The sequence below is a fragment of the Anomalospiza imberbis genome, chromosome 2 (assembly GCF_031753505.1).
Source record: "Anomalospiza imberbis isolate Cuckoo-Finch-1a 21T00152 chromosome 2, ASM3175350v1, whole genome shotgun sequence".
NCBI lineage: Eukaryota > Metazoa > Chordata > Aves > Passeriformes > Viduidae > Anomalospiza > Anomalospiza imberbis.
In genome coordinates, this window is record NC_089682.1 from 46478263 (window position 1) to 46506029 (window position 27767).

General features: G+C 43.3%; 1 protein-coding gene across 3 annotated transcripts; it reads right to left on the bottom strand.

Moving 5' to 3' along the window:
• Positions 1–310: 310 nt before the first annotated feature.
• LOC137468765 (transforming growth factor beta activator LRRC32-like) lies at positions 311–26360 on the bottom strand. Of its 3 annotated transcripts, none has more exons than XM_068180784.1 (3): positions 25918–26360; positions 8414–8504; positions 311–3299 (listed from the first exon to the last, which is right to left on the bottom strand). In XM_068180784.1, the coding sequence occupies exons 2-3, from the start codon at positions 8498–8500 to the stop codon at positions 1359–1361; spliced, it is 2028 nt and encodes a 675-aa protein (XP_068036885.1). In that variant the 5' UTR covers positions 8501–8504; positions 25918–26360; the 3' UTR covers positions 311–1358. The 3 variants fall into 3 exon arrangements, with proteins under 3 accessions (XP_068036885.1, XP_068036886.1, XP_068036884.1); XM_068180783.1 differs by lacking the exon at positions 25918–26360 and adding an exon at positions 11841–12386 and having other exon boundaries at positions 1275–3299; XM_068180785.1 differs by lacking the exons at positions 8414–8504; positions 25918–26360 and adding an exon at positions 3547–3693.
• Positions 26361–27767: the final 1407 nt, after the last annotated feature.

Below are 27767 nucleotides of genomic sequence, written 5' to 3' on the forward strand. Positions count from 1 at the left end.
TGGTTTGGAAGGGCCCTTAAAGATCATCTTGTTCCAATCCCCTGCCCTGGGCAGGGACACCTTCTGCTAGACCAGATTGCTCCAAACCCCATCCAATCTGGCCTTGAATACCTCCAGGGTTGGGCAAACACAACTTTTCTGGGCAACCTGTTCCAAATTCTTGTCTACATCTCCAGTACATCTCCTTATTCTCCATTGGTTGTACTCTATAATATGGAGCAGCTGTCTCTGCTGCAGGACCAGAAGGTAAAGGTCTAAGGTGGAGTCCAAATACCATAGAAAAATAGGAAAACATTTCTTTTCATCTGTGGAGCATTCCAAGCTAGTGCTTTAATATATCCACTGCCTTGTGCTTTTTACAGAATTCAAAGTTATTTTTATTGTACAAAATTCCACAATGAAAGCCACCAGCCAGTTTCATACATAACTGCTTAAAAATATAATTATACACCATTTTGTAGTGTGGTAGTTTTGACATTCACTAGCTGGAAGAAACAGAAATGGAGCAGCAATTTGACTCCGAGTTATTTACCTGGAGGTTTCAGTTTGACCACTACTTCTATGTGCCTGAATGGACAGTTCCTGGCATAAAAAGAAGACCTGATATAGTTCATTTTCAAAGCCACTGAACCCTGTTAACAGGTCAGGCTCCCACTCACCGTCATGTTCCCTCCAAAAGGGTGAATTTTCCATGAGAGTATGGGACATAACATTTGTCAGTGTCAACTTTTAGCAATGCAACAGGCTAGCCATGTTAAACACATCACAGAATGAGGACCTACAGAATTTTTCTTGCCGCACACCTTCTAGACAATAATACATTTTTGGGGAAAGACAGTAGAAAGACAGATCTGAATAATGGCCAAGGGCTGTGTTCCCCATGCATTATTTCACACTGGTATCTTGAAAATACTTTTTTGCAGTCTAACCTCCCGTGGCCTTTAAAAATATATATACTGTTCTTCTGCATTGAAATGGAATCATATGCAGTGATTTTCCAACAGTTTTGCTTAGAAATATAAACATTTCAGTTCAATGTTAGCTGGTTGAAATTCATGCTCCAGGATTTTTTTAAAAAAACCTTCACCCCAGAGATTACTTTCTTCACATTAAACTCAGTTAAATATGTATTGCACACAAGGGCCAAATTTCTCCTCTTTGAGTTAAACTATGGATCTGCAAAACATGGCAAATTCTCCTTCAAATCCCTGCAACCCATACCAATGGTGTAATTCAGGGGCACTTCAAAAGCATTTAAAATCCACAGCTGAAAATCAAAGATAAGAATTTTACCATTTATTTCTACACACTGTCAGTGTAGTACCTGATTTTTTCAGTTTTCAAGGCATATTGTGTTACTATGCTTTAAACTGATGGCTAAAGTTTTGCCTGCGGAAGCAAAAAAATGAACCCACACCAGCGATGATCACAGATAAAACCAACACAAATGTTAATATAATAAGGAAGTTGATTTTTTTCAGATCCTCTTTTTCACAGTCTTCTGGTCTTACGTTCCTGATGTGCATTTTGTCCTGGTACCCGAAATTCTGAGTGTGCTGGCACGTTAAATGTTCCACGTTGGGGATATGGACATTTTTGTACTGGATCATAGATGAAAGCCAGATGTTTCCACAGCAGTTGAGTGGGTTCCCAGTGAGATACAAGTTTTTAAGTGAATTTTCTAATGCTAAAATATTGCTGTTCTCTAATGTACTGAACCTGTTGTTCCGTAGGTCCAGAACTTCTAGTGGAGAGTCACTACTCCACTTAGGCAGCCAGTTCAGCTGATTTTCAGAGAGGTTTAAATGTTTAAGGTGACTAAAACAAGGCAAGTCAATATTTAAATCTATGAGGCTATTACCATATAAATACAAACATTCCAAAGACTTTTCCAGACCTGATAATGCTTTAAGTTCTATTTTCAGTCCAGGGTTCATGGAGAGGTCCAAGACTATCAGAGAAGTCTTGTAGAAGCTGTATGCTGGTAGGATGTTCAGCATGTTGTCAGCTAGGTACAAGTACTGAAGAGTAGGAGAATTGACAAATGATACACAACCACTTTCCTCTCCAGCAAGCCTTTGCTTAGCTAATCCTGAGTACATGCTGCAAAGGCAGATATTATTGCTTTGTAGATTAAGCAGTCTAAGGCTAGGAAGATTTGAGAAGATGTCAAACTGCAGTGTTTGAAGATAATTGTTTTGAATATAGAGCTCCTTCAAATTTGACAATGCACCAGCATCTAGGAGAAGGCTCTGCAAAGCATTGTAGCTCAAGTCAAGGACAGTTAAAGAGATCAGTGCACTGTCATAACTTACTGCAAATGCCTGAAGACAGTTTTTACTGAGATTAAGGGTGTGAAGGGACAACATTGATTCAAAGAACTCATCTGGAATGGATTTGATTTCATTATAACTTAAGTCTAAATATACAAGCTGGGATAAATAAAGAGAACTTTTGTTTCTACTTTGCTTCTGATCAAGAAGATGGAAAGAAGCATTTAGCCATTCATTTTTCACATAGTCTATTTTATTGTGAGGGGATTCAGCAGTGAGCTGGATTAAATTCTTTGATAAATTCAGAGTTACCAGCTTATTTACCTGAGGGAACACTGGGAAATGAAACAGTTTGTTTTCACTCAGATCCAAACACCTTAAGCTATATTCATCATCGGATTTTGTGGTGTGGAAGGTCTCAATGCTGTTCCTGCTAAGGTCAAGTATCTCCAGCTGCCTGAGGTTAAAATCAGAGATGCAAGTAATTGAATTCTTTGAGAGATTTAGTTTGGACAGGCTCACTAGAGCCTCAAAAGCACCTTCTTCTATTTCCATGATGATGTTGCTCTGAAGATCTATCTCCACAAGATTGGGAGATCCCTCAAACATCTTTTGTGATATCATTATAATACTGTTGTCTGCCAAGGACAGATACTGCAGTGCTGGAGCTTCTTTAATGAAATACTCAGCCATCCCATTGTACAGACTGTTGTGGGACAAGTCCAGTACTTCCACCTTGGGTAAGAGTCCAATCCCCTCTGTGCCATTTTGAGCAAGCTCATATAAGTGATTGTTGGCTAAATTTATTTCCAGCAAACTCTTCATGTGTGCAAAGACTCCAGGCGTGATGAAACGTATCTGGTTAGAGCTTAAATCCAGGCACTGAAGGGAAGTGTAAAATGATGAGGACATTTCAGGAATGCTTTGAATCAGATTTCCCGACAGATCTATTTTGTTTACATTTGGATAGAGCTCGCCAGGGATTTGGTGGAGGTCTTTGTTGTGGCAAAATGCCTGAGAGTTTGCCTGCCAGAAAAAGAGAGAAAAGGAGTTGTCACGTGACAAATTAAAAATGTCTTTGCATTAAATGTAAGAAAAATAACATTCAGCATCCAGGCAGATGCTGCTTCTGAAACACCAATCACTTTTTCTGAGCATTCAGACAGCAAGAGCAACAATCTCAATTAGCTTTTTTGCAGCTAACAGCACTCATTTCATTTTAAAGAGATTTCTGGCTTCGAACAGTAGAGATTAATCTGCATGTGATACCTACTAAAAGTTCTCCTTTTTGTACCTTACTCCTGGACTCATTTGCACAGTCCCGAGTTTCTCTGCAATCAAGCACCATTTCCTCATTTTTGTGCTGATGTTTAATTTTCTCACTTTCATCACTGTATCAGATTTTGCAGACACTACTTGCAGTAGTAGTAAGGAGTACTGCGAAGAGTTTCACTCTGTTGGCAACATGGGTTCCAGAGCAAGAAGGTATAAAAACCTATAAGGATCCTATAGCACAAACCCTGTCTCTCCTTCATAGTCACATGTTCAAATATGCCTTCCCTTAGCCATGGCTTATTTAAGCAAGTCAGCTTTAACCAAATAGGGTCATTTAACAACTGAGACATTTCTGACACCAATCTCCAAACTCATTCCACTTTTATCTTCCATATTTATCCTTTTCCTAAGGCAAAAGTTCCCTTCTACTTGCATGAGGAGCATACCTTATGAAGCCACCCACACAAGACACTGTGATACAACACTGAAAACACAAATTATGTAAATTCAGTTTTTGAGAGGGAAAAAGATGTGATGTGCAGTTAGGGCCAGGCCTTTTCAGGCCAATTCTCAGCAGAAGGGTAGAGAAAAAAAACCAAACAAGTGTCAAAGTCAAATCCATCTTCTGGATGCATCTGTGTTTAATTGTAGCTAGGACTGAGTTCTGTGTCCAGAGCAAAATTTATGTGCGTGTTCATAAGGAACACTGGAAACATGAACCATGTTACATGATGGAAACAACCATCCTTACATAACCATTGAGTTTTATTTTGTTGTTAAGAAGAACATACAACAGCAGAAGGAAATGGAATGGGAAAGGCTTAGGCAGCATTTAATTTACTGGAGAAAAAGTCTTGTTACTAATGTATTTGGGTGTCTGAGGGAAGGGAAGGGAAGGGAAGGGAAGGGAAGGGAAGGGAAGGGAAGGGAAGGGAAGGGAAGGGAAGGGAAGGGAAGGGAAGGGAAGGGAAGGGAAGGGAAGGGAAGGGAAGGGAAGGGAAGGGAAGGGAAGGGAAGGGAAGGGAAGGGAAGGGAAGGGAAGGGAAGGGAAGGGAAGGGAAGGGAAGGGGAAAAGTCTGTTGAATCTTAACTTCTAAGGAGAAGCAGAATCCAGATTCCATGACACAAAGCTTTTCAGAAATCAAGCAAATATTAAAAGTCAAAGATATTAAATCCCATTTATTTTATAGGAACTTTGAGGTGAATGAAGTGGCAGATCTGTTTAGCAGAAGTGGGGCACTAATCATCATTTTGTGAGTCTCTTTTGCATCATCTTAGTTTTGGAGACCACACAAGACTGTGCCAAGGAAGTGCAAGTGCTCATTCAAACTCTAGATGTACACACGCTGCTTCACAGTGCTTCCCATGACACATTTTTCCCAATGATCCCAAGTAAATTGATTATTAAAACTTAAACCCCTTCCTCTTTTCCCTCCAACTCACTCAAATCTCCTTCAGCTAAAAAAATAAGAAATAAAAAAAAAAAAAGAAGTAAAGTTTCTGACTTTTCCCTGAAAATATTTCTTTCCTGCAAAGTCACTGTATAATTCCTCATTTTGAGTTAAATTATGCCCAGAGCTGGCTTTATTTCCAAGGCATGAATAGCAGGGCAGGAAACCTCTTCTTACTCATTTGTGGAAGAGGAAGAAGCCAGAAGGTTACAAAAATCCAGAGTGAAAAAGCAGAAACTGCTTTGCATCCTAAGGAAGATGCCAGGTTTCTTCTCACACTTTCAGCCAAATCCCAGCAAGTGGTGAGCACCCTTCATTCCCCCTGGGCAGCTAGACTCTTACCAAAGCTCTGATGCAACTCCTGTCAATGCCAACAATCTGCTTTTCATTGAAGTTGATGGGGGAGAGGTCAGCCACTGTTCACCATGTATCTTGCATGATTTGGTTTTTAATCGGCATCCATGGTACCCTCCCAGTGATAAAAGGGACTAATAAAATCTACACCTCACACTGTCTGCCATTTGTTCCTATAACATTTCCCCTCTAATTTTTCTTTTTAAACTCTCCTTCCTTTTCACTGACTATTTTGATCCTCACTAAAGTTCTTATCTTGTCTCTTCTGCACCACATTTTCTCCCCTAAGGCTCAAACTGCATGAATTTCACTCTCATCAGTAGCAAGAAAAAAAAGATGAAGCATGTCTCTGTGGGATGGAGCAAACAGCATCTATTTGGTTTATCTCCTTGCCTCTCACCTCTTAGTCTAATGGGTTGGTAGCCTGAGACTGGAAAAGAGGATTTTGTCAGTCTCATGTTCAGACTTCATTACCTCCGCCAGTGCTGCAATCAGTTTGTTTCAAATCCATTGTCAAGAAGTACTGGAGGGTGAGGACCACTTGGTCCTCATTAAGATGCTGGCAAAAAAAAAATAAAAATTACCCAACAGTTCAAAAGCTGGGCATCATCTGGTTTCTGACTGCAGTTCTTCACTGCTTAGCACTGGGTGGAAGTTGCCAGCCACCTCAGTAAGAGCCCTACAAAAAGGAGTTAGACTCAAGCCTGCTCTTGAGTTCTCCTTTATCATGAACATTTGAACCAAGAATCTGGGCTGGAGCCACTTGGCACTGACCTGTACTTGTATGATGTCCCTGACCATTCTTAGAAGAGCTGCTCAGGTAGAGACTTAGCTACAAAATCAAACCTTAGCATTTTGCCCAGGTACCACATATCAGCTGACCTATGACATCTCGTTATGCATCTGTCCTTGCATCACCTCAAAGCAAGGTAAAATAGAATTTCCTAAAATCCCTTCCCTTCTATGAATTATTTGATATCTCCTCCTTTGCCAATTAACAGGAATTAGCAAAATCATCTTTCTTTGGGAGGTAAAATATGATACAGTTGAAGCTTTGCCTATCCTTGGAAAATAATGTGAGTTAGGAAGAACCTTCTGAGATTTGATCTGTTCCTTGTTGTCTCACAAGCTGATAGATGTGTCGTAACTGGTATAATCATAGCAGTTCACCCCCATGTCAGGGGTCTGGTAGGGACTGCTTACTTCCTAAACGTCTTCTAGAAGAGTTTAATTCAGCAACAGAACCATCAGTGGTGACTCAGAAAGCGGCACAGCTTTCCAACTCATGTGCCTTCCATGAAATTTGAGATTAAAGTTTCCATTTCTGAGCCTTTGCTATTCTATAGGTGTTACCACAGGGAAAGTATCATATAAAACAGTGAGGCTGTGATGGAATGCAGGACTGTCAATGACAGCTAACTAGCCAATCCAGTAGCTCCTTCTTTCTCTGAGTTGTGTTTAGTTCCACACCAAATGCCAGTGAAGGAAGGCAATCAGTATGGACATTAGCAGCACTGAGCTGTTGATTTACATCAGATGAGCATCCTCGCCCCTGACTGCAATGTGTTTTCAGTCAGGGCTCATTTTATCCCAGCATAGTTGTGTTGTTGGCTTGATGAAAGCAGTTTACAGTGGAGTAGTGCAAGCAAGCATGTGTTAACTTTTCAGCAATCAGCCTGGTCTGTGACCCATCAAGAAACAGAATTAAACTGCTTGGATTATTGCATGGCTCACCCAGCCTTCATGCTACCAGGGAGCTGGGGTTGTTTAGCCTGGAGAAAAGGAGACTCAGGGGTGACCTTATTACTCTCTACAACTTCCTGAAAGGTGATTGTAGTGAGGTGGGGAGTGGTCTCTTTCTCCAGGCAACAACTGACAGAACCGGACAACACAGTCCAAGCTGCATCAGGGGAAATATAGGTTGGATATTAGGAAGAAGTTTTTCATAGAAAGAGTGGTAAAATATTGGAATGGCCTGCCTGGGCAACCATCCCTGGATGTGTTCAAAAAAAGACTGGATGTGGCACTCAGTGCCATGGTTTAATTGAGGTGTTATGGCATGGATTGGACTGGATGATCTTGAAGGTTCCTTCCAACCTTGTGATTCTGTGAATTCTGTGATTCTGTGACATGGGACCCAGGCTGTCATGTTTACAGTGGCTGCATCAGTGTTCCCTCTCCAGCCAAGGAGCTGAGCTACCCAGTCACCTTCCCAAGATATTTTTATATATACACTAGGTCTTAATTTCTCTGGAATTCAGGAAGTGCAGCAATATGGCAGGGTGGGCTGGAATGGAATGAGTCCCACAAGGGAGATGTGTACAGCTAGCAAATTATTTTTTCCCTATTTTGGAAATTCTTGAGGATTTGTGCTGAACAGCTTCAATGTTCAAGGGGGGGAAAAAGTATTTTTAAACATCCTGGTACAGTCAGAAGCAGTTGGAGAGGGAAGGGAGAAAGTTCAGTTGCAAATAACATTTATAATATTGTATCAGGTGCTTGCAAAACTTCAAGGAGCATATTTTGTACTGGAGCAAGAGTCTGTCATTTCTCTTCGCTCCAGCAGAAGTCAGGTACAACTTCCCTGGTAGAAATGCTGGGTCAGGGCAGAGGAGGTCAGTCTACTTGTTATTACAAAAGAACTGGTATAGAAGTATTTCACAGATGTTTTAATGAAAGTACAAAGAACAACTCATATAAAAAAGTTAATTTTAAGTCTAAGTTCTTTCTCTGTCTTAGCCACAGAAACCCTGTACAGTCTTAGGGAAATCAAGTCAAATTTCTTTTAACCAGCTCCTCCTTAGGAAAAAAGCCGAGATAATGACCCTTCTTTACCCACCCCTCCCCCCCCCCCTTTGTGTGCCGTCACTACAAGGACACAGCCTGACGACAGACTGCTAAGCATCCCCTAAACCTGCAAATCCCACCTCTGCCACCCAGGAAGCCTGGTCCTGGGGGCTTCTCTTCTCAGAGACAGTAGCTGCTTGTGCAGCGTTTGTAACAAGGGGGTCCCAACCTCATTCAAGACCTCAAGGGACCTAAGTAGAGAGACAGCCTTACCATTTCACAGGATGTCCCCTCAGGGGGCTGGTAGTTAGAGGTTTGTTTGTTCACCACTGCCAGGAAGAAGATTATGTACAGTTTCATGGCTCTGCGGGTAAAAATAATTACAGTTAGATTTCATATGGGACACAGTGGTCAACACATGCAAAAGTTGGTGCCACGTCATCATCTAACATGGAGAAGGACACAAGCAGTGCAATAAATTAAACCATCTCTGAGAACTTGAAAGGAAGGTCCAAGGCATTTAATGGGTTTTGCCCAGTGTGATTTCAGCTGCTGACTAAATGATATCCAGGACAATCAATAAAGTCCACATGTTCAAGCTGAGCAGGGTGTCTGGCATCATGGAGAAAGAAAACTACTGAAGATCGAGTTATCTTCATACTCCCCATAGACACAGCATTCGTACTTTCAACTGGGCTCAAGTTTTGGGTGCCATGTCCTGAGCAAAGCCAATAGGTGCCACTCAGTAACAACAGTTTTCATTTCCATCCACAACATTTTCTACTCCTCTTATCCCAGAGCATCAAAGAGCTTTTACATGTGTATCTTTGTTGAGTTAATGCAAACAGCTTAAGGAGTGGACTGAGATTTTTCATTTTACACACTCCAGGTATGGACAGGCTTATAAACACACTTGACAGGAGATCATAGAACCGTATGTTCCACAGAATCACAGAATATGTAAAGTTGGAAGGAACCCACAAAAATAATTGGGTCCAATCCCTGGTCCTGTACAGCGCCATCCCCAAGAGCACACCCTGTGTCCAAGAGTGTTGTCCAAATGCTTCTTGAATTCTCTCAGGCTTGCGTAGGAAGGGACCTTTAAAAGCCATCTGGTGCAATCCCCCTGCCATGGACAAGGACAGATCACCAGCCTTACAAAGAGACAGATATAAAATATAATGGATTTGTGTGAAACAGAGAATTCAAAAGAGTTTAACTGTTTGGAAAGCACTCCATAAAAGAGCACACAACTGCAAAAGAAGCAAACACCTCTGGGAGGCCTGTCACTGGACAATGGGGAAGAACAACCAAAGTCAAAGGCAAGCATTCCTCCTTCAAACAGCTCCAAATGCAACCCCAATCCCACGCACAAGCCACTGGCAGCAATGTACCATTGCTCAGTGGCTTCCACCCACAGAGCATTGAATAGCTGGAAACAAAAGAGATCGGATCATTCTCATCTGGTGGAGATCCCTCTGCTAAGTCACTTTGATGGATGCAGCTGATGGCCCCTTACAGCACTGACAGTCACTGAACAGCAATGCCAACAGGTCCCTGATGGGAATCTGCCCATTTCTACCCTCCCAAACCAGAGAACAGAGCTGTGTACTAGAAATAGAGAAACTGTATAGGATTAGACCACAGCTACTCTGTGTACAGTTTGCATATTCCTTCAATTTCACAAGAAAACCCCAGTGATGGATGATGACCTGCGACCCCAAGGTGAAAGAACAGGTCTCAGTAAAGGGATCAGAAGTTAAAACCAAACCAAGGATGTTAATTCTCTACCATTGAATCAATGTTTGCAAAATACGCTGAAATCATCTGATGGAAGGAGGAATTGCCAATATCACCATCTATAATGTTTCTGTTATCCCCCTCTGTTCTTCATTCCCCATGCTTAGAGCAGCTGGAACCTCCTTTAAGGAGGATAAATCTATTTTTATCAGTTGAGTATTAGTTTGCTGAGGTGGTGATAGAAGATGAACATACCAATGACTACAAGGCTTTTCTCCAAGCCCTCAGAGGGAAATCCTTTCTGTTCAGACAAAATAAATTGAGCTGAGGATATTAGCCACAACAGGGCATCACCCTGAGGAACAGCATTTGGCTCATGTGCTCTGCAGTCTTCCCTTGTCACACTGTCAGTGCAACAAAAGTTTTCTTTGCCTCTTAAATAATAAACCTGACACAATCCAGAGTCTTAACATACTTTGTAACTTCCTAAATGTTAGGTTTATAAAGCAACTGGGAAACTGATGCATTTGAACACACAGAAAAATTATATGATTTGCTGAGTAAGGCAAATTTGTAATAAGCAAGAATGCTGTCCCCTCAAGGTGTTTCTAAGGTGGCTGTCACATATTGAAGCTCATCAAGGATGTGGTGGCCTCTTCAAGCATAAGACAACATAGACTCTGTCATCACAGAACCATTTAGTTTGGAAAAGCCCTCTAAGACAATTAACTCCAACTGTTCTCCCAGCACTGCCAAGGCCACCACTATCCCATGTTCCCAAGTGCCACATCTACACATCTGTTCAATTCCTACAGGGATGGGGTCTCCACCACTGCCCTGTGCAGCTTGTGCCAGTGCATAACAACCATTGTGGTGAAGAAATTTTTCCTAATATCCAAACTGAACCTCCCCTGGCACAACCTGAAGCTACTTCCTCTTGACCTGTCATGGTACAGCCCAACCTCCTTGCTCAAGGAGATTCCCTTCCTAGGGTAGTTTTTAGTTCAGCTGTCCATTTGAGGAGCATTTCCTGAGTAGCTTTTCTCTGAACAACCTTTAGATCCTTCTCAGCAACCTCTAGTGTGACACATCAGTGCATCCCCCTATTTTCTACTCTCTGAACAGGTCTCATCATTCCCCCACGCTCTCCCAGTGCCAAGCTCAGGGTTACAGGACCCCCATTCCCTTGGTATGTGAGAGGACATCTACTGACACTAAACCCTTCCTGTTGGCATTGATCTCTCTATCCATAGCTTACAAAAACAGTTTGGGAGTACCAGTAGCAACAACTCAACTTAAAGGAGCTTTTATTGCTTTGAGGCTTTCCCAGAGTTGAAGTAGCTTCATGATCAGTGCCAGTTTGCTCCCACTGGAAGCTGTGATAGAAACCCCAGCATAACTCAGAGCAGGATTGAGCTCTGAACCCTATTTAAATCCACAGCTTTCCATCACAGCACTTCAAAATCACACAGTGTCAACCCCAGCTGAAAAATACAAGTGGTTTAAGTCAATATCATCCCTAAGGAATATTAGTAAATCAGTCAAATAATTTTAGAAAAAGCCTCTAACCATGTCAGCATGCCCAATTAAAAAGTAGGAAAGGCAAAGAAGACCAGTAATTTGCCCCAGTGCACATTTCAAATAATGAAATAATAACAATTTATTTCCAGTTTCTACTTCAGAACAATGTTTGCCTCCATCTCTATCAGAATATTAAACTACTTCACAGATGTTGTTTGCGGCTAATAAAAGCAGCACTTTCCAGATCTCCCCCAAACATAATTTTTGTTATCGCTTAGACAATTAACGGAGATGCTGTCCTCTGCCAAGGAAAGTTAAATACAAGAGAACACACAGAAGAAAAATCACACTCCCCAGGCTCTGATCCTTTTCCACACAAGACTCTTTCCTGTTAAGTTAGAGCCTTCAGGGTTAAAAAGAGTGACTATTTCACATTTACCTTGTTTCAAGGGTTTCTTGCATCCCCAAACACTGCTTATCATCTCTTTAAAAAGCATGTCCAGCTCTTCAAAATCGATTCAGTCCTGTTATCGATGCAATTATTCTTCAGATTCATGTTCACCCATTCAGGACACCTAGAAGTTCACTCATAAGTTCAGAATTAAGGCATTTTTCAGGGAAATAACCTTATTTGGGACAGTGTCTGCTTTAAATTATGTTGCTTGTCTTCCTCTCCACTCCTCCCCGGGCTCTTGCTGGGTCCTAGCCACCGCTGTGCTCTGGACGGAGTCAGCTACTGTGTGACATCCTGAAGCCCTTTCTTGGGGCAGGCATTGAGAGACGGGGATTTTTGCCAGAGGAACTGTCAGGATCAGGCTGTGGGTTTTTTCCGGAGAATAAGTAATTTATTGGCAGTGCCATTGTTTGGCTGCCTGCGTGGGGCATGACAGTGTGTTTATTTTGGGTGTGTCTGCAAGTTACATTCCTGGAGGGTTGTAGCCTCCTGCACCTAAATCTCTCTCTGCATCTTTAAGGAAACAGTGCTTGCGGATTAAATGTTTAAAATTCATGGCTGATAATTATAAAACTCAAAATCTGGAAACCTGTTCTGGAAGAAATAACTTTTCTACTAATGAGAGTGTGACTGCAGTCTGCTGGCAGGAGGGGGGTCCATTGTTAGCTACAACACCCTTGATGGATTTTCATGGCATGAGGCAGGAATTAGGGCTAAAGGCCTCCATAAAGGCGTTTTCAGTTGAGCTGCTGAATTTTTTGCTGTAAGTACACAGTGCTGAATATACTGGATCCAGTGGGAAGAATTCCCACTGCAAAGGGGTGCTTTTGTCATGCAGAAGATGATTTCAAATTGCCCAAGTTCAGCTTTTTATTTATTATTTTGTGCTGCCCTCTAGAGCTGGAGCAGCTGGTTTCCCCATTTCCTTTTGCTAATTAAGTCCTGCTTCAGGAAAACCCACCTCTACATATATTTCCCTGCTGTCTTCTCCCAGAGACACAAGCCTGAACCGCCAAAACACAGTTTTCCCATGGCTGCAATAGTACACCAAAGAGCTGGGCTCTTAGTATGCTTGGTAGTGCACCCTGAAATGAGAGGTATAAATCACAGAATTATAGAATCTCAGAATGGTTTGGATTGGAAAGGACCTTAAAGTTCATCTAGTTCCAGCCCCCTGCCATGAGCAGGGACACTTTCACTGGAGCAGGTTGCATGTCTAGCAATAAAAATACTATGACAAGGTGACAGGGAGGGCACGATTAAGTGCAATGGATAGAAAAATACTCATTAAACTCTCAGGAGAATTGTCCACTAGTGAGATTATCACAATCTCAGAAAGTTTCCCTTGACTGGGCTCTCATCACATTAGTTTTGATCACCTTCCCCCAAGCATGTCATGTCTTGAGCTTCACTTTGCTGTGCTGTTTTTCACTTCATCTCTTTAGCATGCTCCCTGGAGTCAAGCTCTCCATCTGCAATCCCCTTGGGATAAGGAGGAAATTCATGTTGAAACTGGGGACAACTGTGCTATTCAGAGATTTAAATGCCTTTTGGATGCCCTGGGTTTAGAGCTTGCCTTGTCAGCAGGGTGCAATAGCACTTGAAAAGCACAGACACCTTGCAATGCAAACCTCAAATATTTGAGGTCTTCAAGGAAAAAGAAATACCTTTTTGTTTTTTTTAGTAGGATATTTTGATCGGATTTGAACTACAAATATCATGCCTCTAATTAAGAGCAGCAAGAGGCCAGGATGATGGCAGCTTCCAATTTTTCTGCACCTGGATGTTCAGAGCATTTTAGGAAGCTTGGATTTAACAGGGATAAAAATAGCAGAGATTTTGTAAGCAGAGCTTTTCAAAAAGCCAGCTCTGTTCCTCAAGCTGTTTTATTGAGTAACCAGGTAGCTGTGCCAGCTGAATTGTAAAGAAGAGCCTGGACAGAAACAAATGCCAACGCAGGAGAGAAGGGAATGCACTGATTCTACCGCTCAGGGCTTTGCTTCAATAAAACCACACTCTCAGAGAACACTAGCTGCAGTGGGAAAGATTGGTGCTGTCCTTGCCATCTTTGTCCTTTCCCAAAGGGGATCTGGCAGCAAACAGTTTCAAAGACTCCAAAACATTTGGCTGATTTCCCAAATTTTCAATATTTTTGGCTTTGGGTGGCCCAGCAGTTTATACTTTAAAGTGGTGTTGAAACATTAGCATGGTATGGGCTTGCTAAAACACATCTGCGGGGCAAGTGTTACATGCATCAGTCAGAGACTGGGTCATAGAATCAGAGAATTTGAAATCAGCCCAATTTGAAAGGGACGATAATCCAACCCCCCTGCCATGAGCAGGGACACATTCCATTACACCAGGTTGCTCAAAGCCCCAGTCAATCTTATCTCCATCACACAAATTGGAGAATCAAGCTTTTTTTTGCCCAGAAAATAGCAAGGGCTGTCCCATCCCAACAATGCCAAAGGGTGTGCTGGTTTTGCATCACGGAAGTGATGTTCTAAGAGTAGCCGCTAGCAGTTTCCTCCATGCTTGACAAAAAAAACAATCCGTAATTAGCTTTGAAAATTGACAATCTGTTAAACCACAGAGAAAGCTGCTACGCCTCTGTGAACTCCCATGCTGAAACCGAAAAATCCCGGGAATTCTGCCTTTTCTGTTCCGGCCTGAGAGCAGGTAACTCAGTCGGCCTGGCCCCCCTGTCTCTGCTGGGCCAGGTCGGCCCGGGCGGGCTCTGCCGTGGGGCTGGGCCGCGTCAGCTGGCGGGCGGCTGGAGGAGAGGCTGCAGGGCCGAAGCTGGGCTGGGCCGAAGCTGGGCTGTGCCACAGCTGCTAACCTCTGGCCATTACTAAGCCCTGCCCGTCGCTGAGCCAGGGTCCGCCACGCCCCAAGAGCAGACGGGACCAGGCCGGCTCAGCCAAGATTCTGCCACCATTGGGGTTCACCCACAACCACCAGGCAGGGGGAGGAGAAGCCATCGGGCCCCCCACCCCAGCGTGATGGCTGCTGAGTTCTAGCCTGGCTGCTGAGGTCCTGGGCACTGCCCCAGCCCAGCTGCAGTCCCCGCTCCAAGCTACTGAGCCTGGCCGGGCTCACGAGATACTAACTCTTTCAGTGCTTCAATTCTCCCTCAAGTGAGAGAAAAGGATGTTATATGGAACAGGTATAATTCGTGCCATTTTTTGCATGATATATATATAATATTAAATAGTTGTTAGAATGTACCCTTTAGCATTAGAAGCCCCCCCTTCTCAGGCAAAACCAGGTGTGTGTTGAAACCCGATTTACAAGCAAAAGGATGTGGCTCGCCAGGAGATGGGCCTTATCTGAGGCGATATGGAGACACCCAGGCGCTGATCATCACGTGAACAACCCGAGATGGACATCAGGAACATCCCCCCTTGGCCGAAACATGTGAATACTGTGTTCCTGTAAATTTCATCAAGAGTTTCAACAACACCGGACTTGGAATTGTTCTGCCTTGTCGCCGAGAAGGAAATCTCATCAACTTATGGGACTTTGAATGAAACAAAGGACTGAATGCCGAAATCCTGGCTTCAGGCAAAATTTTCCCTATAAAAATCGCTTGCACCAGGATGGTGGTGTGGGGGCATAGAGTGAAACCTCTGCTGAGGCTGATCTCTGTGTCTTGCACCCAGCGCCGATCCCGGGCTCGGCACTGTCGTTTTCCGTGTGGCTGGCTAAGTTAGATCTCTATTGCTAAAATAAATTCTTTTTATTTTTTTAATTTGCCTGGATCATTTTTCATTTATAACAATCTTGGTGACCCCATACGTGATCTGGTTTGGGGTATCCAGGGGGTTCCCTATCCTCGATCCAGGTGGCGCCTCGCTGAATTCAGCGGCCGGACAGGGAGGAGGAATCCCACGGAACCAACCGGATTAGGAAAAGCCGCAAAAGCCATGGAAAGGAAAAAAAAGGTGGGCCCAGAGCTCTCGGAATTCGGAGCCTAAGTCTCCGAGGCTGCAGCAGAAATTTTTCACTCATAAAATCAATGTGCACGAAGAATCCACGCGGGAAAAGGAGCAGTAAGTATCGCGTGGTTGAGTGAGGCGTGAGTGGGTGTGTGTGTGAGACATGACCTCGTCACGGGGCGAGAGTGGACCCCAATAAACCGCATTTTCACTGTCCTGTGAAGGAAGTGGTCGGCTATGGGGGAAGCGATAGAACTCAGGTACACTCACAACACGCATACGACCTGAAACTCGGGGGAGTTACGGGGATCCATTCACGGACAGGTCGGGGGAGGGAAGGTAGGTTCTCATGGGTTCGAGAAATTGGTAAACCTCACCAACTTCTGGACTGGGGGAGTCCAGGGAAACAGGTAAAAGAGAGCTCACCCTTCTTCCAACTGAAAACCTACAGAGCGGTTCACTGTGCGGCTACTAAGTTGGCAAGGCTCGGTCGGAGACAGACCGGTTTAAACATTTGGTAAGACTCGGTCCAGGACAGGACTAGAGTTAAGACTCAGTCCGGGACAGGACCGGAGTATACATTTAGCACGCGAGTTACTGACTTCTTGGAACAGCTTACGGACACCGACTCAGAAACACGGTAAGGAAAAATTTCAAACATGGGATAAAGGAACAGTAAAGTCCAGGGGAGAACTCAAGAGAAGAGTTCTAAATCCTGAAAGGGTAAGAACTTAAAATCAGGGAAAAAAAAAATCGTGAAGAGGGAGGACTGGTTGGCCAAGGCTCCGAGGGAGGGTCCCCTGGGCTGGATGTTAGAGCGCTGGGAGGGCTGCTCCTTGGGGCGGGGGAGGTCCGGAGAGGAGATGATGCACTACTGTGTAGAGGTATGGGGAAACTGGGAAGTTGGAGGATTCCTATACTGGCCCATTTTTGGTACCTTTGAGGGTGGGATTTGCCAAGCACTCTCTGAGCACTTGTACGAAGAAGGGGAGTGGGATGATGAGGGGGTGGGGTATGCCAGGCTGTGGGAATATGCTAGCGCGCAGCTGTTCCCTATTGAGACTTCCGGCAGCAAGGTAAGTTCAGGTAAAACTTGGGAACCCCTGGAAAACCTATCACCCCCATACCAAGTTCCTCCATCACAAGCACAGGTCCCGGCCGCCCCACCAACAGCACCTCCAGCTCAGACTGCATCGCCACCTAATGCCCAAATACTGGCTGCAAACGCACCAGGACCTTCTCAACAACCCCCCCGACCCGTCCCCTCCCCTCCCCCCCCCACCACAACACGGGGACACACACACACAGCCGCTTCACACTGGGGAAAACTCATCTCCTCCCGCCAGTAGAACTCGGCGTAAAGCAAGGAGAGAAAATACGGAGGATAGTAATGATGAAAGGGACAGACCTAATCTATACCCTTTAAGGGAAGTCCCAACCGCCCCCGGAGTCATCGGATTTGTAAACGTTCCCATCAATACGGGGGATGTAAAGGCTTTTAAAAAGGAGATGGGGAAACTAATAGATGACCCGTTAGGGGTAGCAGAGAGGTTGGACGAATTCTTGGGAAATGGTATATACTCATACGATGATATCTCAGCCATATTAAGATCCTTGTTTAATGCAGAGGAACGAAATATGATAAAGCAGGCTGCCATCAAGGATTGGGAATTCAGAAACCCCCAGGGAGGGAGTGGGGCAGAGAAGTGGCCAGAACAAAGACCATCATGAAACGCTCAGGCGGAGGAGGATCGGGCCAAAATGATCGGACTAAGAAACATGGTAATACAAGGTATCCGGGAAGCAGTCCCCAAAAGACAAAATATTAGTAAAGCACTAGGGGACCTACACAAAAGAAGGACAAACAAGTAAGTGCCCCTGAATGCTTTTACTGTAAAAAAAAAAAAAAAAAAAAAAAAAAAAAAGACACCTCAAGAGGGACTGTAAAAAAAAAAAAAGGATAAAAGTTGAAATGATTTTTCAGGAGGATTAGAGGTGTCAGGGGCTCTATAATTTGGGGTTGCGAACATCTGGAGAGCCCTTGATAAAATTAAAAAGTTGGACCCCAAAAGCAGGAGTTGATTTTTTAGTTGATTCAGGAGCAGAATGAACCACAGTCTGGCAACTACCTCCCGGGTGCACAAAAGGTAAGGATTCTATGACTGTAATTGGGGCAAAAGGGGAACCCTTTCAAGTCCCTGTCTTGAGAGATGTAAAAATAGAATCTGAGAATAAAATCTGTGTGTGGGAACAACTTAGCCGACAGAGGCAAAAAGTGCAGCTTTGTTAAAGGTAAGTATCCTGTAGGTTGAAAGGGAGGAAACCAAGGAACCGCCCCCCAACCCTCCAAAAAAGGAAATAGAAGATTATCAGAAGATTGGGGGGCCTCTGGAAAGAGGTAAGTGGAAGTTACCAGACAGGAGGGAATTATTATCGAAAGAATACACTAGGAAGATTCTAAGGAGATTGCCCCAACAAACACACTGGGGGGTCCAAGCACTAGCCGAGCAATTCCTGAGAATCTTTGGCTGTAAAGGGATATATGAACTGGCTAAGCAAGAGGTACAAGGGTGCATAAACTGCAAAAAAATAAATAGGGCAAACTCCTGGAAATTAACACTGGGGAGTCGCCCAGCAGCTTAACTGACCTTTTAAAAGAATCCAGGTAGATTTCATTGATCTACCTAAAGTCGGGAGATACAAATTTTTACTAGTCATAGCAGACAAACTAACCCACTGGGTGGAGGCTTTTCCAAGCTCCAGGGCTACAGCCCAGACAGTATCAAAGTTCTTATTGGAGGAAATTATACCTCGATACGGGTTAGCAAGCTACATTGATTCGGACCAAGGAACACATTTTACTTCAAAAATTATCAATTGGCAGATACCTTAGGTATCAGATGGGATTATCACACCCCGTGGCACCCTCAGAGTTCTGGGCAAGTGGAAAGGATGAATCAAACATTAAAGGCCCAACTAGCCAAACTAATGTTAGAAACAAAAATGTCATGGATAAAATGTCTCCCATTGGCCTCATTAAACATAAGAACTATGCCTCATTCTGAAACAGGGCTTTCACCTTTTGAAATGTTATATGGGATGCCTTATACTCATGGTATGCCTGTAGGGCATCCGAAATTAGAGGATGGGCAAATACAACCATACCTGATAGCATTAAATAAGAATCTCGAGGAATTGCGAAAGCAGGGTGTAATCATGCAGCACAGCCCCCTTGACTTCTCGATACATAGCCTGGGGACAGGGTTCTCATAAAAACATGGAAGGAAGTTCCACTAGCCTCTCATTGGGAGGGACCCTATATCGTCCTTTTAACTACAGACACTGCTATTCGCACTGCAGAGAAGGGGTGGACACACGTCAAGGGTGAAGAAAATTGACCTTCAGGACTGGGCCCCGGACTGGAAAGTCACCTCCTCCCCTGGAGATTTGAAGATAACTTTGCGCCGGCCTAGTAAATGACCGAGAGTAACTTGGTCAGATGTTCTGTACCAGATTGTAACTGTTACCCCTTTTGCATATTTCATTTGCAAATACTGTTATAAGAAGTGGGTTGTTCACTGTCGGAGAGGAATAAGACCTAGTGGGCTGTGTGCAAAGTGATTTAAACAAGAACAAAACCTGACTAGCCATTTTCTGGTATTGGCCACCAGGCTGAGACTGACTCAATTGGATTCAATAATTTAGTTTCGTCTATATCAGAACGGATTGAGGGGGAAATTAACAAACAAAAGCTAAAATCATTACTGTTGAGTGCCACAGGTTGAACAAGGTACCCTGCAGTACAGATCCTGTTGAATTACGCTGGTGAGGCACCTTTAAGTGAAGGTATGCAGCTCGGTCTTGGTATGAAACCATTGACGAAGATACCTGCTGCCAAGAAGATGGTCTACCCCGCCGCTGGAGGCACCCCAGTGGGCGCAGGGAACGGCAGAGGAATCCTAGCAGTGGGAGTAATCCTGACGAGCCTGAGTCTAGCCACGTGCCTCAGTAACCTTCCTAACCCTGAAACAGGGGAATCCGGTGGCAGGTACCCAGGAGGTCCAGTGCCCCTGACCCCATGGAACTGCAGTAAGGGTAAGCCTAATAAACCTTGTTCTAAAATTAACACTCAACAGGGGGCATATAAATTCAAGGAAAAATTAAAATACCTTGAAAATGGACAGTCAGCACATAAATTGCACCGAAGGAGCCCAGGGGAAATTTCCATCCCAGCCTGTAGCAAATGTAATCGTACTGTATGGATTGGTGGGAAGCAAGAGTCAGTTTTTGTTGCTTACTTTCAAGGTAATTCACTGTGTTATAACCCCGATGAACTAGGTATGTGTGTGATGGGGGGTAAAACCTACTGGGTGGGAAATAACCTGAAGTATGAAAATACGATACCTCTAAAAACTGAGCCAATTATCCCGGACCTTTTAGAGGACCAGGACAACAGGGTTTGTTTACAGTATGACAAGATATTCTGCTTCACAAATGACAAAGAGGGAATGGACCCAGAAAATAGGATGAAACAGGTAATGCAAGAGGTAAAAAGACAGGAGGCTGAAATGGGAAAAAAGAGGGTGGAGCAGGAAAGGTTGAAAACTAAGTGAGCAATATGACCAATTGGAAAAACAATACACAAAATGGGGATTACCTGCTTCAGATCAGAATCTATTTGTGGATCTGATGCAGGAAATTGCCACGGAACTAGAGTTGTCGAATTGCTGGATCTGTGGGGGGCTAAAATCTGCTGAGAAATGGCCTTAGAAGAGTGAGGGTTTGACTCCTGAACAACTACTGAAGTGGAAGGCCGACTGGACCCCCAAAATAATTCAAAGACCAGAGGGGTGGGTGTTGGATAAACGGGTAATTGGAACTTTCTGTCTCAGCAGAGAAGGTAGAGAATACTCAGAAGTTGTAGGCTACACTCCATGCATATCCACTTTAACCATTAACTCTACCAGCAAAATTAAGACCTGTCAGCCCGAAAACCCTACTGGGTATTGGAGCCAGGAGAAAAAGGATAAGTGCAAATGGAGTGATAAAATCGGGCTTTGCTGGAACAAAAGCCCTGGAGCCAACCCATACCAGTCAATCAGCAAGTTAAGTAAGTACTGGGATGAACCAGAGAACATAAGGAATAGATGGAAAGCACCAAATGGGTTGTACTGGATCTGTGGGAAAAAGGCCTACAGCAAGTTACCTCAATGCTGTAAGGGATCCTGCACCATAGGACTAATCAGACCTGTTTTCTTCACTTTACCCAGGTCAGAAAGCAACTCACTGGGGGCCCCCTTGTATGAATCTCTACATCGGGAGAGGAGAAGCTTAAAGGAAAAATTCCCTCTCATTGGTGGGGGACAAACTTGGGGGGAAGACGAATGGCCCGCTGAAAGAATTATTGAATACTATGGTCCAGCAACGTGGGCACAGGATGGGTCATGGGGATATAGGACCCCCATCTATTTGCTGAACCGCTTAATAAGACTGCAGGCTGTGGTAGAGATCGTATCCAATCACACCTCAGATGCCCTTGAATTATTATCCAAGCAACACTCTCAGATGAGGGCCTTTGTATACCAAAATAGGATAGCCCTTGATTACTTACTAGCCGAGGAAGGGGGTGTCTGTGGGAAATTTAATGAATCTCAGTGTTGTGTGGAGATAGATGACTATGGGGAGACTATTAGAGACCTGGCCACAGAGATTAAATGAGTAGCCCACGTCCCGGTACAAAAGTGGAATTCCCTGCTCCAGTCATCGTGGTGGGACCATTTGTTTGACGGGGCCTGATGGAAAAAGGTAATTTTTTTCATTTCATGCTCGGTGGCAGGGGTCATATTCCTACCCTGTCTCATCCCCTGTTTCATAAGGCTCATACACTCAGTAGTACAGGGGATGCAGATGGCAGCATTACCCACAGATCCAGAATCCGCTCTAGGAAAAACGAACCAGGTATCAAAACTGATGACACTAGAAGAGGAGACATCACATAGCAGGGCAGCTGAAGCCCTAGCCAGATTCGAAAAATGAATAAAGGGAAGAGAACAGGCACACAAACACTACCACAAAATTACGGGAGGGGACTTGAACATGGGGAAGTAAGAAAAAATATATATATCAAACTCGTGAGCTCTGTAACCATAAGATAAAATAAAATAAAAACTATAGAAACTAGTAGAACTAATAAGTAGGGCGCGAATTAATGGGTTAATATAAAAGGAGGGGGAATGTTATATGTAACAGGTATAATTCGCGCCATTTTTTGCATGATATATATATAATATTAAATAGTTGTTAGAATGTACCCTTTAGCATTAGAAGCCCCCCCTTCTCAGGCAAAACCAGGTGTGTGTTGAAACCCGATTTACAAGCAAAAGGATGTGGCTCGCCAGGAGATGGGCCTTATCTGAGGCAATATGGAGACACCCAGGCGCTGATCATCGCGTGAACAACCCGAGATGGACATCAGGAACATCCCCCCTTGGCCAAGACATGTGAATACTGTGTTCCTGTAAATTTCATCAAGAGTTTCAACAACACCGGACTTGGAATTGTTCTGCCTTGTCGCCGAGAAGGAAATCTCATCAACTTATGGGACTTTGAATGAAACAAAGGACTGAATGCCGAAATCCTGGCTTCAGGCAAAATTTTCCCTATAAAAATCGCTTGCACCAGGATGGTGGTGTGGGGGCATAGAGTGAAACCTCTGCTGAGGCTGATCTCTGTGTCTTGCACCCAGCGCCGATCCCGGGCTCGGCACTGTCGTTTTCCGTGTGGCTGGCTAAGTTAGATCTCTATTGCTAAAATAAATTCTTTTTATTTTTTTAATTTGCCTGGATCATTTTTCATTTATAACAAGGATAACATGCAGGCATGTAGAGGAAGCAACATGAAGGCACCGAGGTCAGTGAAGAAGTAGTCAAGTGTCAGGTGGGAGGGATAAGGAGATGTCATAATCTTAGGACTGAAATCTTCTTTTAAAGCTATAGAGAAAAATTTAATTGATTCATCAAATTTTTTTCCCTATAACGCATTGAAGAATTACGGGACGATGGATTGTTCAAACCTGTGTTAAAGCAGACAAATGTTGAAATATCTGTGAATTTAATAAGATGCTTGAACAGAGAGAGAGAGAAGAGTGATGAAGACCATATGCCCTCAGGAAAGAAGAAAAAGACCTCTGTTCTCACAGATGAAGATGATCTCAGATATAAATAAAGAGAACCTTTGCTTTTGAACAGCTCATCCTTAAAATTAGTATCCCATAATTTGACATGGCCCATAAACATAGCTGTGGGAAAAGCTATGAAAAATGGGAGGGACTTCACTATTGCAGATTTAATTTTTCCAGGTGGCTGCTATTTGTGAAAATTAGAAGCCAGGAGAGAACTGTTTTCTTGTAGAAAACTCTCCATAAATCTTCTAGAGGGACTCCTCTCCATAAGAAAACTGAAGAAAAACTAATCTAGAAGTGATAAACTGACTTAATTATTTCTGTGTGTTGTGAGTGAGAAAAAAAAAGGTTGTAGGGGGAGGAGAAGTGTTCTAAAAGTTTCATTCTGATTCTAATTTTTCTCTTTTTTTAAATTACTGTTAATAAAGTTTTCTTTATATCCTTTTATGTTTTGAGCCTACTTTACCTTCCTCCTAATCCTATCTCACAGCAGGAAATAAGTATATTCTAGGAGTGCACTGGCGTTTGGCCACCACTGAAACCCACCATCCTTATTTTCCAATGGTGTCTCAGCAGTCACTTCCTGCTCAGTTTCTGTCAATGTCAGTTGAATTTCATCCTCTGTCACGCAAAGTGAGGGACACCTTATCAGACCTCTCCTCTCCTCCAAACCCTTTCCCCACCATGGCCCAGAGCAAGAAGGAAAAGCAAATCCTAGCTGCTGGCTCTAAGCAGTCAGTCTGTGAACTACTGCAGGTTCCCAGGGATTTCAGAGGAACAAGAAAATGTCTTGACGATTTTGTATCTTGAGTCTCCAGACCTTTTGGAGTCTGTCCATTCATAATGCTACTGCTTTCTAAGGCACTGCTTTTGTTTGAGTCCTGTGTCAAGCTCTATGAATCAAACTCTCAAGAGAAGTAAATAAAACAAGTTCCTGCCTTAGAAAGTGGGTCTGAACTGTAAACGTGGGAGTGGGACAAGTCTTGCTCCTTTTTGGCTGGAATAGCTCCCTGATGATTCATTCCACAGGGGAGATGGAGACAACATTAATATTAACCCTATTAAAAAGAATACCCAATGCCATCCTGAGCCACAGACTTTGAGAAGGAGGCACAGCTCCAACTCCTGACACTCTGCAATATCTCCAGATGCTGATTCTCCTGGTTTATTTTGTTCCTGCAATCTGCACTGTGCTTGGCATCTCAAAGGCAGACGCAGCCCCTAGTCTTCCTGGTGTCAAGTCCATAGATCAAAATAGAGACTCCTCCATCTCTTGTAAACCCAACAAGGCTTTTCTCCTGTCTTTTGAAGCTGCAGCCTTCCTTCCTTCTCTTTCTGCCCTCTCTCCATGTGCATCTTTACCAGATGTTCAGCCAACAGCATTTCCCCACCAAAAATTAACATTTCCAATTATTGAGGTTTTAGCCAGGTTCCCTATTTTATTCACCCTTTTTCCTCCTTCTCTCTTCAGGAAAGAAAATGTAAATTAACAAGATCTGAATAAAACCCACAAGCCTGGAGAATTTGTGAGTAATAGGCAAAGGGACAGAGGGAGATGGGAAAATGAAAACTCTTTCATTAGCAAAAAGTGGCATGTACTGGCATTTGCAGATTAAACTATCTAAGCATGAAATGTTCTCCCTGGAGAAGAAAATTCAGATTCAGGAACCAAACCAGAATATTTTCTTACCAGTTTATAAAATACACTTTTAATTCAGCAATATTATTTTTTATAGACAGTGAGGTCAGTATTTGGGAAAAGGCATACTGATTTTATAAAATCCAGTAGGAAACAAAATGAGGTAAGAGAATAATTTCTGATAGATTTGATTTGCATAATACTGATATCCATGCTTGAACCCACCCATCATTGTATTAGTAAAGGGCCAAGCACTGATAGTCACTAAGATGTAACCATCTGCTTAAAAAAGAGATGACAGGTTGTAAATTTTTTTTCTTGAAAACTAGAGGATTTCAGCATTTTAGAGTAATATGTTTATTTTTAAGTATAAATTAATACATCTTAGTAAAAAACCCAAATTATCACTGTTGTGCAAAGCCAAGTTATTGCTTCTATTTAAGGGAAGCATATTTGTCTTATAACAAAAATACTTCTATCCAAATTAAAACTGGGCTTAGCCTTAGAAAATTTACTGTGATTTTTATGTAAACTATGATTTTCTAAAACTTTACTAGTTCCAAATATTGCCTAAACATTCATTCTCATGATAACAGTCCAGATCCAGCAAAGCCATCTCAGTAAATCATCGTTCACCCAAAGGTGACATTCAAGATACGAGGATCTTAAGAGCAGCAAAATAACCCTGCCATGTCACACCTCATGCTCCAACTGGAAGAGCTCAATGACAGCACTGACAGGAAGAAGAGCAGACAAGCCAAACAGCATTTTGCCTATTTTACCCAGGGACTGTGTGATTTGCCCAAGACTATATTAGGATTCAGTGTTGGAGAGCTGGTTGAGTGGCATTTAATTAGTGTACAATACTGATCCCTGCAGCACTCCTAGTTCAGAAGGCTATAATGCAGTAGTACCATAAATTGACTGAAGTCGTGTGAAGAAAGAAAAAAACCAATCATCTCCCCATTTTCTATTCCTGTAAACATGTAGAATAATGATAAATACTGTATATGACAACTGTACTGTTATAAACCAACAGGTGCTTTAATATAAATGATCTAATTCACACAGTGCAAGTCCCTGATGGATTAAATATAAAACTGGGTGGATAGAGCCATCTACACAGTATGCTTAGCCAGTTCCCCAGCCTATTCATAAACACAGAACATTTTATTTATACAGTACCTTCCTCATCAGCATTAGTTTCAAAGGCTGCAGCTCAAAGTCACCAGAGCCCTCATCTCTCCCACAGCTGAAAGTGCAACTTTCCAGCAGGCTCCCAGGTTCACACACATCTCCACATACCTGCTCTGTGGCTGGAGGAGGAGAAGGTTTCATCTCTACTTGCAGCCTTTTTTTCCCCCGACTCTCCCAGCAGCCTTTCCAGCTCAAGCCAAGGCAGAGTTTCCTTGGGGAAGTCATACCTCTGTTGCATGCCAGCTGACTAAAACTTTGTAAGTACTAAGAAAAGTTTGAAGTCACAGGGAAAAAAAAATACTCCCCATAGACTAGTCCTTGAATTCATTCCTTTGAAGTCATAAGCTCTTATATATTTCCAGACTCCCCAGACTACATAAATACATACATCCGTAATGCTTTTAAAATGTGTGTCCTCTGTGCTTCTCTTTATTCTCCATTTTGTTCATTCAGCCTTGGCTTATTTCCTGCAGTTTCTCAGCTGGTAATTATGCTCCTCTCGTATTGACACATGAAACAGTCTGTGAATACCACAAAAAAAATCCCCTCCACAGGCTTGGGACACATGCTTGTCTCTGAAGTCATCCATGCCTGTCCCACAGCTGTCAGCCTGGAGATTCTCAGGGTTGGGGTACATTAGGGGTACTGAGCTGGCTGTAATCCTTATGTTTCAAGTCCATGCAGGATGGGGTGTGTAGGAAAATCGTGTATGGGAGTAGGGCAAGCACATCATGTTTGGTGTCCCAACAGGTCATTTGTGTATTCATGACAAAGCAGTGGGATGGGCAAACACAGCCCTGGGGGAAAGGATAAATTCAATTTAATGCTTGAATGGGTGATAACGTAAATAACTTCTAAGAAGGGCTGTGGGATGAATTTTACTTTCTTTACCTTGGGTGTTGTTATAGATGAGTAATGTAATAGTTGGCTCTCACACTTAAGAGACAGAGATATGTGGATGTATAGTGATGTTATTGTAATATGTCCCCCCATAGTCCTCTTTCCCCTCCCCCTTGTAATATCCTTCATAGTCAGGGCATTCAGAGAAGGCCAGCTTATTACCAAGAGGCACAGTGTAACAACACCTGACCTCCAGTCAAGATATAAGAAGGTAATCTGCACCAATGGATGGCAGAGAAGGGGCTGACTGACAAAATTTTGGGAAGGACTAAGGATATAAAAGTCAGAGCATCCATTTTGTAGAGGAGCACATGGCTGATAGTCACAGGGGCTCTCAGTGCTGTAATTTTTCCTTATTCAGTCCATTGCTGTATTTTTTGTTAAGGTTTAAGAAACCTTTTAAAATTTTAAAAGTGAAGGCGTTTCTCACAGTGTGAAGCTCCCTTTTATTTCAGATGTAATGCTGTTGTGTAAGTTGGTGGGGGACATGCACATTGTCTATGTTGCATACACTTGCCTGGATATCTGGGCATGCAAACACATGCCTAGATATCTGGGCAGGTGTTCACTGGCTCTGCATGTTTGTTTGCAGCACTTTAAACCTCTGACAGGGTTTTGCCAGCTCTTCAGTGGATGTCTTAGGACCAAACAGAGTGTTGGCTTCACCAGCCAGGCTAGGACCTCCCCTGGGCCACCCAGCTGGGGAGCTCCCACAGGCACCAGGGATCAAAGAAAACATTCCAGGGACCACTGCAGACTTCCCACCTTCTCCCCTACATGCACGGGGAACATCTCAGCTGAGTGATCTCCCTAAGAGGAGAGGTCTTCCTTCAGCATAATGTGTTTTATCCCCTTTTCACTTAGATATGCAACAATGGTGAATGGGAATGCAGGGACGGGGTAACAGACACAGAACTCTCAGGAGTGGACAGGGGGCGTGGTTACTGGAGTGATGAGGGGAAGCCCCAATGGTAATTGACCCGGAGCGGACCACTGCGGGGGGAACAGGGGTGTACAAAGGGTACACAGAACTGGCTAACTAACATATATCAGAACCC